At 26.2% G+C, this 14,940-nt stretch overlaps 1 protein-coding gene across 1 annotated transcript; it reads left to right on the plus strand.

Moving 5' to 3' along the window:
- The first annotated feature begins 7,899 nt into the window (after window positions 1–7,899).
- LOC119602749 lies at window positions 7,900–11,855 on the plus strand. Its single transcript, XM_037954437.1, has one exon. The coding sequence runs from the start codon at window positions 8,377–8,379 to the stop codon at window positions 8,839–8,841; it is 465 nt and encodes a 154-aa protein (XP_037810365.1). The 5' UTR covers window positions 7,900–8,376; the 3' UTR covers window positions 8,842–11,855.
- The last annotated feature ends 3,085 nt before the right edge of the window (window positions 11,856–14,940 follow it).

Below are 14,940 nucleotides of genomic sequence, written 5' to 3' on the forward strand. Positions count from 1 at the left end.
TTTTCCATACCAAAAAAAAAAAAAAATAATTAAAATTTAAATTGTTACAAAAGAAATTTTTTGCAAATTAGTTTATAAATAAAAAAAGCTAAAAACCAAAACTAAAACTATACTTAGGAAATCTAAAAGAAATGTTAAAAGGAAATGAAAAGCTAAAAGAATCTTAAAAAAAACTAAAAGAATCTCAAAAACTAAAAGAATCTAAAAATCTAAAAGAATCTGAAAATCTTAAAGGACTCTGAAAAATCTAAAGTGTTTTGGTTAAAAGCTAAATTGTTAGTTAAAAAATACTTCTTTTTTGAAAACGGGTTCAAAAGATATTTTTTATTTTAAAATACATATGTTTTTGTTTAATATTTTATAAATTTTTTCACAAGGCTTGACTGGACCACTTTATTTTTCTTAATTTTTTACAAGAATTTCAAAGTTTTTTTTAAAAATTTTCCTTAACAGGCTTCCGCTCTTCATATATTACTAAAAGCGCTTAATTGTAACACTGTATAAACATTACTTCACGATATGGCAGCACTATTTACTTAAAAACAACACTGTTTATAACAAATCACAATACTCACAAGACTGGTCTATAGATTAGACTTGTCTATAAACTAGAATAGACTACAGACTAAATTAAACTAAAGACTAGACTATGGACTATAGACTAGACTATGGACTTGGCTATAGACTATTCTATGGACTTGATTATAGACTAGTCTATAGACTAGACTATTGACTAGATTATAGACAAGACTTTAAACTAGACTATAGAATAGATTATAAACTAGTCTATAAACTATAGACTAGACTACCAGTAGACTGAAGACTATTGACTATAATATAGGCTAGACTACAGACTAGACTATAGACTAAACTATAAACTAAACTATAGACTAGATTATAGACTAGACTACAGACTAGACTATAGAAAAGACTATAGACAATACTATAGACTAAACTATAAACTAGACTATTGACTAGACTATAAACTAGACTATAAACTAGACTATTGACTAGACTATAGACTAGACTATACTATAGAATATACTATAGACTAGACTATAGACTAGACTATAGACTAGACTATAGACTAGACTATAGACTAGACTATAGACTAGACTATAGACTAGACTATAGACTAGACTATAGACTAGACTATAGACTAGACTATAGACTAGACTATAGACTAGACTATAGACTAGACTATAGACTAGACTATAGACTAGACTATAGACTAGACTATAGAATAGACTATATAATAGACTATAGACTAGACTTTAGAATAAACTATAGAATAGACTATATATTAGACTACAGTCTAGACTATAGACTAGACTATAGACCATAGACTAGACCATAGACTAGACTATAGACTAGTCTATATTGCAAACACTACTACATTAAAAACAAACAGTGTTTACAATTGAAGCGAATTTGAAATCAAAAATTTTTCTCTAAAACTTAAAAAACAGTATTTAAATTACTTAAAATCATATATTTTGGTTAAATTCGCATAATTCTACAACCATTCTTATTAGTTTTATGTAAAAGCTGAGAAAATGTGAGAAATCATCGTTTTGTGGTGTTCAGTAATTTTCCGTACAAAACTTCAATTTATCTCCATCTTTTGACAATTTGCATCTATTTTCTATTAAAAGAATTCTAAATTAACAAAATTTTCCAATGTAAAAAAAAAATTCAAACTAAACTAAAGAAATATCAACCATTTCTATATAAATTATTTATTTTTTTTTTTGCAATGTGAATAATTTAAATGAATTCTTGAAAGTTTTATTAACTATTTTCGTTAAAACTAAATTTTCTCTATTTAAAAAAAAAAAAACTCTAAGTAGTAACACTGTTTTAGCAATAGCAGACAATATGGCAACCCTTCTTAAAATACAGTGTTAACAATTGCTAACATTTTAAAGCTAAAACTAGCGATTTTTCTAGGATTTTGTTTTAATATTAGTTTTTAGTTTTCTTTTTACCAAAAACAATTTAGAGAAAAACTTTAAAACTGAATTATGTATTTCTTTAAAATTTTTTGTTTAAAACAACTAAACTGCCACACATTTGGTACATATAACAACACTAACTATTATATACACTAAATAATTACATTAAAAACATATTACAAACATTACAAAAACTTAAAAAAATATAAAATAATAAATACAATTTTTCTTACGAATACTAACAAAAATAACAAAAACTATAGCAATACTTAAACTTACATCAAACAATACCAAAACAATTTATATGAAAATAAAAACACAAACATTTAGATTTTTTCGTTTATTTTCCCAGAAAAGAACTTAAAATAAGAATTTAAGCAAAAAATCAATAATGAAATAAACTCTTTTTTTAGATGTATTAATAAAAAACTATAAACAATAATAAAAAACAATTTTTTTATAAGTGTGTTTAAACTTAAAACCCAAAATAAACCATTTTCTTTAGTAATAAACTAATAAAATCTAAAACTAAACTAAAATTTAATAATAATTTACTAAAAAAAACAAGCTCATTTTTGATAAACCCATAAAAGCCTAGATAGTTATTAATGTATTACTAAAACCTAAACTCAAGTATGAAAACTTTTTAAACAAAATGCAAAAGTCAATCATATAAAAGAAAAAATTTAGAGAAATTTTACTTCTTTTTTAAATTGTTAATAAATTTGTTGAAATTGTTTAATACATTATTAAAAAGCTACACGGAGATTTTAAAAATTTTATAAAATAAATTTAAACTGAGTTTAAACTTAAAAGCTTAATTTGTATGTATTTCATAAAAACGCTACTTTGTAACACACTTTCGCAATAGTGCTGAATATGGCAGCTCTGCATAATGTAAACAACAGTGTTACCAACTTTAAATATTTATAAACTTTAAATGACGATTTAAACCTTGATTACAGAGTAAACTACGAACTATATTATGATTATATTATAGACTAGACTATAGGCTAGACTAGATTAAAGACTAGACTATAGGCTAGACTAGATTATAGACTAGACTAGACTATAAACTGAACTATAGACTATACTATAGACCAGACTATATACTAGACTATAGACTGGACTACAGACTAGATTGTAGACTTGACTTTAGGGTAGACTTTAGACTAGTCTATAGACTTGTTTTTATTTTTGCAAGAATTTATGAATTTTAGTAGTTTTTTTTTTGTAAAAATATTGTTCAAATAATTTAAATTACTAAGTGTGGCTCAAAATTTCTTTAAATTTAATATGAGTAAAAGTATTAATTTTTAATACAAAACTTAATTTTATAAAATACATTAAACCTAGTAACCGAGAACTTAAAATTGGCAAGTGAATTGACTAATTAAGCATTAAAATAACTTAAATAACACAAAATATTTAATATAATTTTCCCATAAAATGAAAAAAAAAAAAAACAAATTTCTTCTAGAAAAATATTAAGTTTAACACAACTAAAAATAAAAACTTCCCTTTTTTATAAAAATTTATAATTTTTCTTTAAATAAACCTAAGATGCCTCTTGTTTAGAAAAAATTTAATAACTTTATATAAATATTACTAAAAAAAAACATTTAAATAAAAATCATATAACATTTATATATTATTCTTATGATTTTTGTTAAATATTACTTAAAAACAGCTTTAGCTTAATTCATTTACATAATTATTTAGTTCAATATACTAAAACAACTTATTGTTATTTATTATAAATTAAATAAAAAATTATATATTAACTTAACTATAAAAACAAAAACAAAAAAAACATTTACTTAAAGAAAATTAAACAAACAATATTTACATTTAAATATTGAAGAAAAAACAAAGAATTGTGTTGTTAAATATTGCATTTAAATCTCAACTTACTTTAAACACAATCCTTTAAAAAAAATAATAAAAAAATTGTTAAACATTTTCTGTCTTTATTAAAAAAACGACAAAAACCTATTGACCGAAAACATAACAAAACAATAATTAAAAATAAATAAAAATTTATTAAAATTTAAAAAAATAAACGTGTAAACTCTTAAAAGTAATAAATTTAAAAAAAACGAAAGCATTATGCATTAACAGCACCTACATAAACAAACTTTCATTATAAAGGAATTTATTATATATATTTAAAAATAATAAAAATAAATAATTCCAACCCCCCTAAACCCCCAATATAAAAGAAAATCAATAAAAACGTTTCATGGAAAATAAATAAAAAAATTACCACAAAAGTTTGGTTATTTAAGGAATATTTACTACTTTAGTAAAAAAAGTAAGTTTTTGGTTAAAAAGTTTTAAAATACCAAGAATTTTAGTTAAATTGATTTAATTTTAAAATATCTTTGAGACTTTTTAACAATTTCTAACAAAATTTTAATTTTTGGCTTTTATTTTTTCATACTAACATAAAAACGCTTAATTATAACATTGTTGAAGCATTAAACCACCATCTGGCAGCACTAGTAAACGTAAACAAAACGTCAAACTACAAAGACGCTGAAAAATTTTAACGTCGTTGTTAGTAAGCAAAACAAAGTGATAACTTTAAAAGTGAAAATATTTGAACAAAATAGTTAAAAATTGTAATTAAATAACAAAGGTAATATAATTTATATAAAATTAATAAAGTAATTGCTGAATATGTTGTAATGAACAGAAATTTTAACAACTTTTGTTGATCCCTATTAATGTTTATAAAAATTGTCACTCTTGAGTGGAAATTCATTTCGTTTATGTACTCCTTATTTGCTAGGGTTGCTAGCACTCTTTTTTTTCACTTATATTAGGGTGTTGTTGATAAAATGTTCAATTCGTATCAAATGGAAAGCGATAGCGTTTTATGTTAATTTATATGTTAAATAAATAATTACCTTTTACCATATTCGGATTTTAAAAGAAGTTTTTAGTAAATTTATACATTTTCTTTACTTATTGGCTTAGAAATGAAGGGTTTATTTCTATTTGTTTGAAATTCCTTAATTTGTTGGCAAAAAATTCTACCCCTAATCAGGATTTTGGCAACTCTTATTGCTTCTCGCAAGTAAAGAGAGCCCGTGAATGTTGTTGTTTTTATTTACAGTATGACAAATCAGGCATGGAAACTTCAGTACTTTAGTACTTTTTCGTGTTTAGTGAAGAATACTGTCCTAAACTTTGGTTGAATGTGTAGTCCACATAGTAGACAATAGACCAGTCCATCCTCTAGTCTATAGTCTAGTCTAAAGTCTAGTCTATAGTCTAGTCAATAGTCTAGTCTATAGCCCAGTCTATAGTTTAGTCTGCAGTCTATATTATAGTATTACTTAGTTTAGTCTTGATCCATTCTCTTGTCTATTCTAGCCTTTATTCTGACTTATAGTCTTTCCTATAGTCTAGTCTATAGTCTAATCAATAGTCTAGTCTACAATCTAGTCTATAGTCTAGTCTAAGGTCTAGTCTATATTCTAGTCTATATTCTAGTCTATAGTTTAGTCTAATCTATAGTCTAAAGTCTAGTCTGATCTATAGCCTATTTAAATCTATGATCTATTCTCTAGTCTAGTCTATATAGTCTATATAGTCCATATTCTAGCTTATATTTTTTCCTATCGTCTAGTCTATAGTCTAGTCTATAGTCCAGTCTGTAGTCTAGTTTAATATAGACTAGACTTTATATAAGTCAGACTAGTTTATTGTCTAGTCTATAGTCTAGTCCATAGTCTATTCTATAGTCTAGTCTAGTCTATGGTGTAGTCTATAGTCAAGTCTATAGTCCAGTCTATAGTCTAGTATATAGAATAGTTTATAGTGTGGCAGAAAATTAGTTTAGTACTTTAAAACTTAAAAAAATACTATTTTTCTTTCAAGTTAGTACCATTTCAAAATATCAATTTTCCATGCCTGTAACAAATCTTAAAACTAACGGTATTTGTGTAAAAGTGATGTTAACTACTTTAAAATAGTAAAGCGTTACTTAACGATTGGGAAAAGCGTAAATTAAAGTAAAAACTAAAAAAGTTCTTAATTTAAATGTTATCATAAAACTTAAAGCAAAAATGAAATAGTATTTTATACAAAAGAGAAAAAACTCAAAAAAATCTCTCGTTTAAATAAAAATTGAGAAATTAATTAATTAAATAAACTATAGTGCATTTGACGGATTATTTATGCATTCATTTACTTATTATTACTCATTTCCAAATGATCCCTTATTATTTATCGCAATTTTACTCGTGATTAATAATACTCATAAGACATTGTAGCTTGATATCATTCATACTTTTTAAACAAATGACAAAAAATAAATAAAATAAAATAATAAAAATTTCAATTAACGTAATGAAACAAGAAATAAACAAATGTTTTTTGCTTGTGATTAAGAAAAAATAAAAAATAAATAAACTGTTTTGAGACAATTATTTTTTTTCTTATTCTTTTGATTGATTAGAATATAGACAAATAGCTCAAGTAAACAATATTTGTTAAAAAAATAATTAAATAAACAAAATTAAAGCTATTTTTTAGATAACTATTAAATAAATAATAAAACTTGAACTTTAATACTGAAATATTAAAAATGAAATCAAGGTTAAGGGAATTATAATTCCGTTATATTTATTAAAATTTTAGGGGAAGAACATAAAACTAAATTCATATTTTAGGAAATAGCAACAAAAGTTTATGAAAATTAAAAGAAAATCTAAAACATTTTCATAAAAACTTTAACAACATAAGTTTTTAAAACAAATTTAAAAATATTTTATTTTTTCTAAGTTTTTTTTTTGTTTTTATTATTTGTTATTTTTTTATAAAACTTCTAGATATTTTTTTATTTTCTTGCCAATTTTAAGTTGTTTTGGTTTTTGTATTTTATAAATAAACCCTAAAACCGACGACGCCTTTTTGTCATTTTTTTATCTAATGTAAATTGCATGTTGTTTACGTGTTTTTATGGTTATTTTATATGTTATTTTCATTTAATGCTCTAAATATTTTATTTCCCTATAGAAAATAAATTCTTTGGCAACATAAACCATTGACGTTTATAGAAATGTTGACAAAATGAATTGTGTTTTTTTTTCATTTTATACCATGTTTATAAGATAAATAAGATCTAAACAAGTAATTTTTAGAAAAAAATAACAATAAAACATACAAAGTTTTACAAAAGCAGATGTTCAACAAATTTTAAAAACAACAAGGCGCTGATAAATGTATGACATTAAGCGTTTTGTAAAATAAAATTTTTAATAAAATTAAAAAAAAAGTTTGAAAAACAATTTGTTAATTGAAAAAAAATTACTACTACTTTATAATATTATACAAAAATTCTTTTTAATTCAAAAATTCAATAAATATTGTTTTGAAATAACAAATATTTCAAAAAAAAAAAAATTAAAATTATAATCATTTACACATTTCTTACTCTGAAATTAAAATTTAGTTTTAATTTTTTCTAAAGATAAATATTTTTTCAATAAAAATATTTATTCCTATTAAAAACTTATTATTAAGAAGTTTTTAATACTATTTTTGCAATAAAATTTAAATATTTCTTTAATTTTTAAAATTTTGCTTTTTTAAAATTTTTAATAAATAACTTCAAATTTCGACTTTTTTCTTAAGAATTTCATATATTTTATTATAAACGTTTTTATTTGTGTCGTTTTCAAGGTATTTTAAGTAATTTTAAGCGTTTTTCCTTTAATTTTAATTATTTACCATATGGCAACTCTATTTTTTGCGTCATTTTACTCTTTTGTTTACATTGAGTCATTTCCCCTTTCATTAGTGCAATTGCATGCTTATAGTTGTTGTTGCTTCATTGAGGAGAGATAATATGTGACACTCTCTCTCTGTCTCTCTTTGAGTTTTCTTTGTTTTTGAGTTCAAGAATTTTTTCCTTTATAAAATAACATGACACCACCGTGCGGCAATCATTCGTAGTTGAATTTTTAAACGGTTCACAACAACACAAGACGCAACAGGTGGAAAACAAAACAAAGAGTTGAAAAAAATATAAATAAAAGCAAAAGTTTAGTGGAAATATAGTAATAAAAACAAAAAAAAAGAACCATAAAAACATTAAAATAAAGTGGAAAATAAACAATAAATAAAATTAAAACAAAAAAAAAATTGCAAGGTTTGCATTAATAATACAAAAACAAACAAAAAACTGCAGTGAAAAAGAGAGACAGAAAAGAAAAATCTAGAACAAGCAGCAGAAAAACTCCATTTTGAAGTGAAGTGGAAAAAAATACAAAGTGGTGGTTTAGGAATTTGGAAAAAAGTTAAAGAAAAAGTGCCTTTTTGTGAGAAAATTAAAAGAAAAAAGGTTCCTATTTGTTTATTATAAAATTTATTTTATTAAAAACCAGTTGGAAGAAAATATTTAAACAAAATGGCTTTTATGATGCCGGTAATGAAAAACAATTACGATATCTATAAAGATAAAGGACGTTCACGTAAAACCTCAGAATCCTCCAATGGCACAGGAGCCAACAGCACGGCTACACCCAATATGGCCTCAGCCATGGGTATAAATCCCAACTCCAGGGGTAGACAAAGAATGAAGTCTGAATCATTTGCCAGTTCACCCAGTCACACCTATCGCATGCAAATGCAAAGATGTCAATCACAAAAAACCTTTCCACGTAATGCTTCGCGAACTTCAACCAGTTCAGCTGCACTATCGCCCACCCGATCCTTTTGTCAACCCTCACAAAGTCCACCCAAACAAAGTAACACAACAACAGCTTCAGCAAACAATCAAACTGGCTCCCAGAATGATATAAGTAAATTTCATTTACGTTTAGTGGATAAGTTACGTAAATCCTTTCGCAAGGATTCAGCCAAACGTTCATGAAAGTCATCCGGTGTAAATCAAAACGAGGAAAATGAGCCTCAATTAACACCAACAGCAACAACAACAACAGCAGATATAAATAAAACTTCTATAAAAAGTTCAGAGCCTAGCGCTGAACCCCCCGCCACTTTATTAAACGATAAAAGTAGCAGCAGTAGTAGTAGTAGTACACTTAAGACTGAGGTTCAACGCTATGACGACTTAGTCGTCCAACAAACGGCAAAACTGGAGGACACTAAACTAAATCCTTCTAATCCTTTGTATAACTTAAATGACCAACAGCAGCCGCCACACAAATCCCACTCTTTAGCCTCTCAATTGGGTAAACGTTTTACGGCTCCTTTAATTAAAGCCAACATCAAAAGATGTCACAAAAAATTCAGTCATCTACAATTACATCATTATCACCAGCCCTTACAACACCCTTCACACTCTGCGGATAAGTCCTCCGTAAAACTTTTAACATCTACTTCGACATTGGAATTGTTTCAACAAGACTGTGAAAATTTCACCAAACTAGAACATAAACCTTTAATGAAAAATATGCAAAAAACCGCCGAGTCGACAGGTTTTACCGAAAAATCTAATAAAAAATCTCCCGAAAAAAGTGCAGCCGGCCTGAGACAGGCTAGAAGACGTAAACGTTTAATATTTATGCGCCGCTCGACGAAAAGTGCTCCCGGTTAAAGGTAAAGCGAGTAGTAGAAAGTTGTTAAGTAGTTTTTGCTAAAGTAGTTTGTTGTAAATTGTAAAAATTAAAAAAAAAATTTAAGTAAAATTTTGTGAAAAACAAAAACTTAAGAAAATTTTAAAAAACTTAAATTTTTTTTAAGGATATTGAAAGATAATTTTAAAATAAAAGATTTTTTTCAGGAATTTTTATAAAATATGTTTGTAAAATTTTACAAAACTTTTAAAAAAGACAGTTTTGAAATGTAACTTTAAAAAATTTGGAAATTTTTTATAAAAAACCTTTCTTTTAAGAAAATTTTCTTGAAAATCAAAATTTCTTGAAAAAACACAACATTTTGCTGCTTGCAAAAGAATTTTTAAGCGCAATTTTGTAAAAAAATATTTAAAATCTTGAAAAAAAGGTTTTCAAAATTAAAAATTTTTAAAACAAAATCTTTTTATCGATAAATGGGTTTTAAAATGGGGGTTTTACTTTAAAAAAACGCCCAAAAGTACACTTTATTGCATTTTTAAACATTTTGGCGTTTTCTTCCATCTGGCAACTTTGTTATGATTGAGTAGAACAAGAACAAGTTTATTTACTAATCTAATTGATTGCCTTTTTGCCCTTCAAATAGCAAAAAAATTGCACTTTTTGGCCTTTTCAAAAAGTAAATCTCTATTTTAGCGATTTTTTTCAATCTGGCAACTTTTTTGAATTGAATCGAAAAACAAACAATATCTGGTTTGTTCACTAATCTTAATGGTTGCCTTGTAGTGCTTCAAATTGCAAAAAAACTTGCACTTTTTTTGCCCTTTTTAAACATTTTAAAAATAAGTTTTTATTTTAGCGATTTCATCAATCTGGCTACTTTGATATTATTATTTTGAATAAACAAACAATGTTAGGTTGAATGCAAATCCCTATAGCGGCCTTTCTTCGCCTTCAAAATGCAAAAAATTGCACTTTTTTCTTGTTATTAGTTTTTTGAAACATTTTTGGCGATTTTTACATCGGATCAATAAAATCACATTATTTTAAGGGTTTATGCGCTCTGGCTACCTTGTTTTCATTGTGACAAGCTAGCTAAAGTCAATTTTGTTACATAATTTGCCAAAAATTTGCAACATTTTTTGCCCTGAAACTGAATATTTTGTGATTTTTTCCAAGTGGCAACTTTTTTATGATAGAATTGAGAATTTTGCCAAGAAACATTTATATTTTAGTGATTTTTTGGTATTAGGCTAACTTTTAAGAACTTAAATTTATATAATGTTGCCCTCAAATTGCATTTTTTTTTTTGCCTTTTTAGAGAAAAAAACCTTATTTAGGCGATTTTTCTTCTATTTGACTAACTGACAAAGTTTTTTCTTCTCAAAATGATGTTAATGCCAAGTGGTATTTAGGGGACATTTTCGTCTCTCGGTTGCTAAACTAGAAGAACTTTAGAGTTCTTTACAATTTAGCTTAAAAAGGCCGGTAATTTAGTACAAGATATAGTGAAATCTTTGAAAGATTTCAAGGCTAAATCATGTCCATATATTCAGCGCCCTTGAAGGTCTGAGATCTCAATCGAATGATTATCCTTAAAAAAAGGACTACCGGGCCGGTAATACCGGCTCTACAGCTGTTACTTTGTTGACATTTATTTAAACATTTATGCATTCGAGTTAAAACCGATTGAGGTATCAAAACATCTTAGTCTAAAGACCCCTAGACAGGGAAGCAACATAAGACATGAGATATTGATTAAAATTTGCTATCGATTAAAATTTGACAGCCTTCCAGTGTAGTGTTTTAAACATTTGTAAAAGTTCCTAACATTTTTCCATTTTTTCTTAGAAACCTTTTGAAAAGTTGAATACTTTTTAGAACTAAAAATTAACTGAGTCCTCCTTTGAAAATTTTCTTCATTAAAACTTTCGTATAAACTCATCAAGGTCTTTTATAATTAAATTCGAAAAGAAATGGTAAAGCAGAGCATAACATAATGATTATTTACAATAAGTTATTGTCGCAACGAAAGTTTAAAAACACATTCTCTCTAAAGCAAAAAAAAAGAAAATACAGGATGTCTATAGCACCTACTCTTCCTACACCTGCTACTTCTCCTACCCCCCTCTATCAAAACCCCAACAACAAATGTAAATTGTAAAAACATACAATTTAACACAACCTAGAAAAAAGCAAAACCCCTGCTATACTAAATAATGATAAAACTGAAATATTTTGGCTAAAAGCCAACTATTGTGCAAAATGCTTTTGCCAGCAAAAACGAAAAAAAAAAAAATGCATTACAGGAATTCAAGAAAAAAAAGCTTCACAAAATCTAGAAAAAAAATAAATAAAACTTATTTACACAAAATATTTTCAAGAAACGAACTTTATTTTTATAAACTAGAAAACAAAACTGTTATAGATTAAAATATTTTATAAAGAAACGAATTTTTCTGTTTAGACTTAGAACCAAAAATAAATATATTTTGCAGTTTTTTTTATATATATTAGATTAAGTTTAAGTAAACTTATTTAAGTTGAAATATTTTATATATTTTAGTTACTTTAACAAGACTTAAAAGGATCTTTTTAAGGTTAATTTAAGAGAACAAATGTAAATATTGAAAAAATAAATTGTTTATACTAAAGCCTAATGGCTGACAGTGTTAACAATTAATTAAATTTTTAAACATTTACATTTGAGCTTTTCCTTGCTGAGGTCTTTATAATGTTAACAAAACTTAAGCTCATATATTTAACAACAATTATTAAAAGTTATTAGTCAAATATTAAACAAAATTTGTTAAAAAAAAAAAAAAAAACTTATTTGAAAGTAAGAAATTTGTTTTAAGTTTTTCTTTTAAAACAAATTTCTAAAAAAACGCAAAATTTAATTTAACTAACGAATTATAACAAGGGAATTAAGTTAAATATATCTTTATATATATAGAGAACCAAAAAATACACAGTAGTACTTAAATTTTAAAAGAAAAAAAATCTTCCTTAATTTTTTTTTTTTGTAATAAAAATTTTTAAGTATAAAAACTGCCACAGAAAAAAAAAAAAACAATTTTGAAAACTAAAAAAAATAAATCCCCAACAAAATTAACGCTTTGATATATTATAAAAAAATATATATATTTACTTAATTTAATATTGTATAAAAATATTAAACTTTTATTTTTACATAAACCCCAAAATAATCAAAATATAAATAAATTAAAAACTTAATATTTAAAATGTTAAAAAAAGACTAAATATCAGCTTTTATATTTTTAAAAAATTCTGATATTTTTTTTTTTTAATATTTTAAATATTAATTTTTTTATTTTTTAAATAAATCTTAAAGTTTATCTCTTATTATATATCTCAAAATATTTTCGTCTTATTATACTATATATATTTTTGTATAATCTAAAATAAGTACCTAGTAATTTATAAGTTTTAACTTTAAAACTAAACTTTTTTGTTTTAGTTCTATATGTATATTTTTTTTAAGTTTAAATTGTGTTTAAAAAATAGTAAACTTAAGAAATGAAAATATAATAAATATCAATCTATATTTATATAAAAATATACAAGTGTTTTTAAAGTTGTGAAGCTTAACAAAAACTATAAAACTACAACTCTAAAAATGCAATTAAGTTTTGTACTCAATAAAAAATGTCAAAAAATAAAAGCTTTAAAAGCTGTAATTATAAATAAGTATAAGAATAAAAACTTACAAGAGGACTAGAGGAAACTGCACCTACAACTGCTACTTGGACTGCAAGCACAATATCAAGAATAGGAGAAAGCGATTTGAATACTTAAGAGGAATACTTTAACGAGGAAATAGTCTTAACATGAACCTTATAGAAAACTCAAGAAACAATTGAATGAAATTATAGAAATTGTAAAGAAAAGTTGAGATATATGAAAGGAATATAAAGGTACTATTACTGAAGAAAACGAACAGCTGATTTAAGCTGACGAGAGAACAACTCAACATACATAGTTCTCAACAGGTTAGTTCTTAGAAAGATGATGAAAGGAGTACGTAATACTTGGATTCAAGACAGATTAAGAATTACTTACACCGCCGTTAAGGATCTTACATTAAGACCGATCTTTACTCAGGACCTCAAGAAACCAAGGACAACGACTCAAAAATCAACTCAATAATTCGAATTTAAACAATGTTAAGGAAGGGGTTTTATGGAATAATAGAAGAGGCCAAAGTCAGGACTATACACAAAATTATACACGAGACATTGGTCGAAGTATAAAGTGGCAATTGGCGAAACTATGGTCGACAATTTAGAAGAAACAATAGAGACTATAGATCAAGAAATAGTCGAGAACATAGAAGGATAATAGTCCACAATAGAAACCAAAGACTAAAGAATAACCGATAATATAATAGAGACTTTAGTCAACAATTTAAACGAAGCAACATAGACTATAGACGCAAGAATAGTCGAGAATATTAATGAACAATATAGGGTTATAGACTAGATTATAGTCCATAATATAGACAAGACTGTAATCCAGACTATAGACAATAGTTGAGACTATAGTCCAGACTATAGACGAGACTATAGTCCAGACTATAGACGAGACTATAGTCCAGACTATAGACGAGACTATAGTCCAGACTATAGACGAGACTATAGTCCAGACTATAGACGAGACTATAGTCCAGACTATAGACGAGACTATAGTCCAGACTATAGACGAGACTATAGTCCAGACTATAGACGAGACTATAGTCCAGACTATAGACGAGACTATAGTCCAGACTATAGACGAGACTATAGTCCAGATTATAGACGAGACTATAGTCCAGACTATAGACGAGACTATAGTCCAGACTATAGACGAGACTATAGTCCAGACTATAGACGAGACTATAGTCCAGACTATAGACGAGACTATAGTCCAGACTATAGACGAGACTATAGTCCAGACTATAGACGAGACTATAGTCCAGACTATAGACGAGACTATAGTCCAGACTATAGACGAGACTATAGTCCAGACTATAGACGAGACTATAGTCCAGACTATAGACGAGACTATAGTCCAGACTATAGACGAGACTATAGTCCAGACTATAGACGAGACTATAGTCCAGACTATAGACGAGACTATAGTCCAGACTATAGGACGAGACTATAGTCCAGACTATAGGAGAGACTATAGTCCAGACTATAGACGAGACTATAGTCCAGACTATAGACGAGACTATAGTCCAGACTATAGACGAGACTATAGACGAGACTATAGTCCAGACTATAGACGAGACTATAGTCCAGACTATAGACGAGACTATAGTCCAGACTATAGACGAGACTATAGTCCAGACTATAGACGAGACTATAGTCCAGACTATAGACGAGACTATAGTCCAGACTATAGACGAGACTATAGTCCAGACTATAGACGAG

The sequence above is a fragment of the Lucilia sericata genome, unplaced genomic scaffold (genome assembly GCF_015586225.1).
Source record: "Lucilia sericata isolate MDLA Ls3-8-SP2 unplaced genomic scaffold, ASM1558622v1 Contig000251F_arrow, whole genome shotgun sequence".
Taxonomy (NCBI): domain Eukaryota; kingdom Metazoa; phylum Arthropoda; class Insecta; order Diptera; family Calliphoridae; genus Lucilia; species Lucilia sericata.

Coding starts and splice junctions, on each gene's coding strand:
- LOC119602749 (XM_037954437.1), top strand. CDS start 8,377: ATGGCTTTTATGATGCCGGTAATGAAAAACAATTACGATATCTATAAA.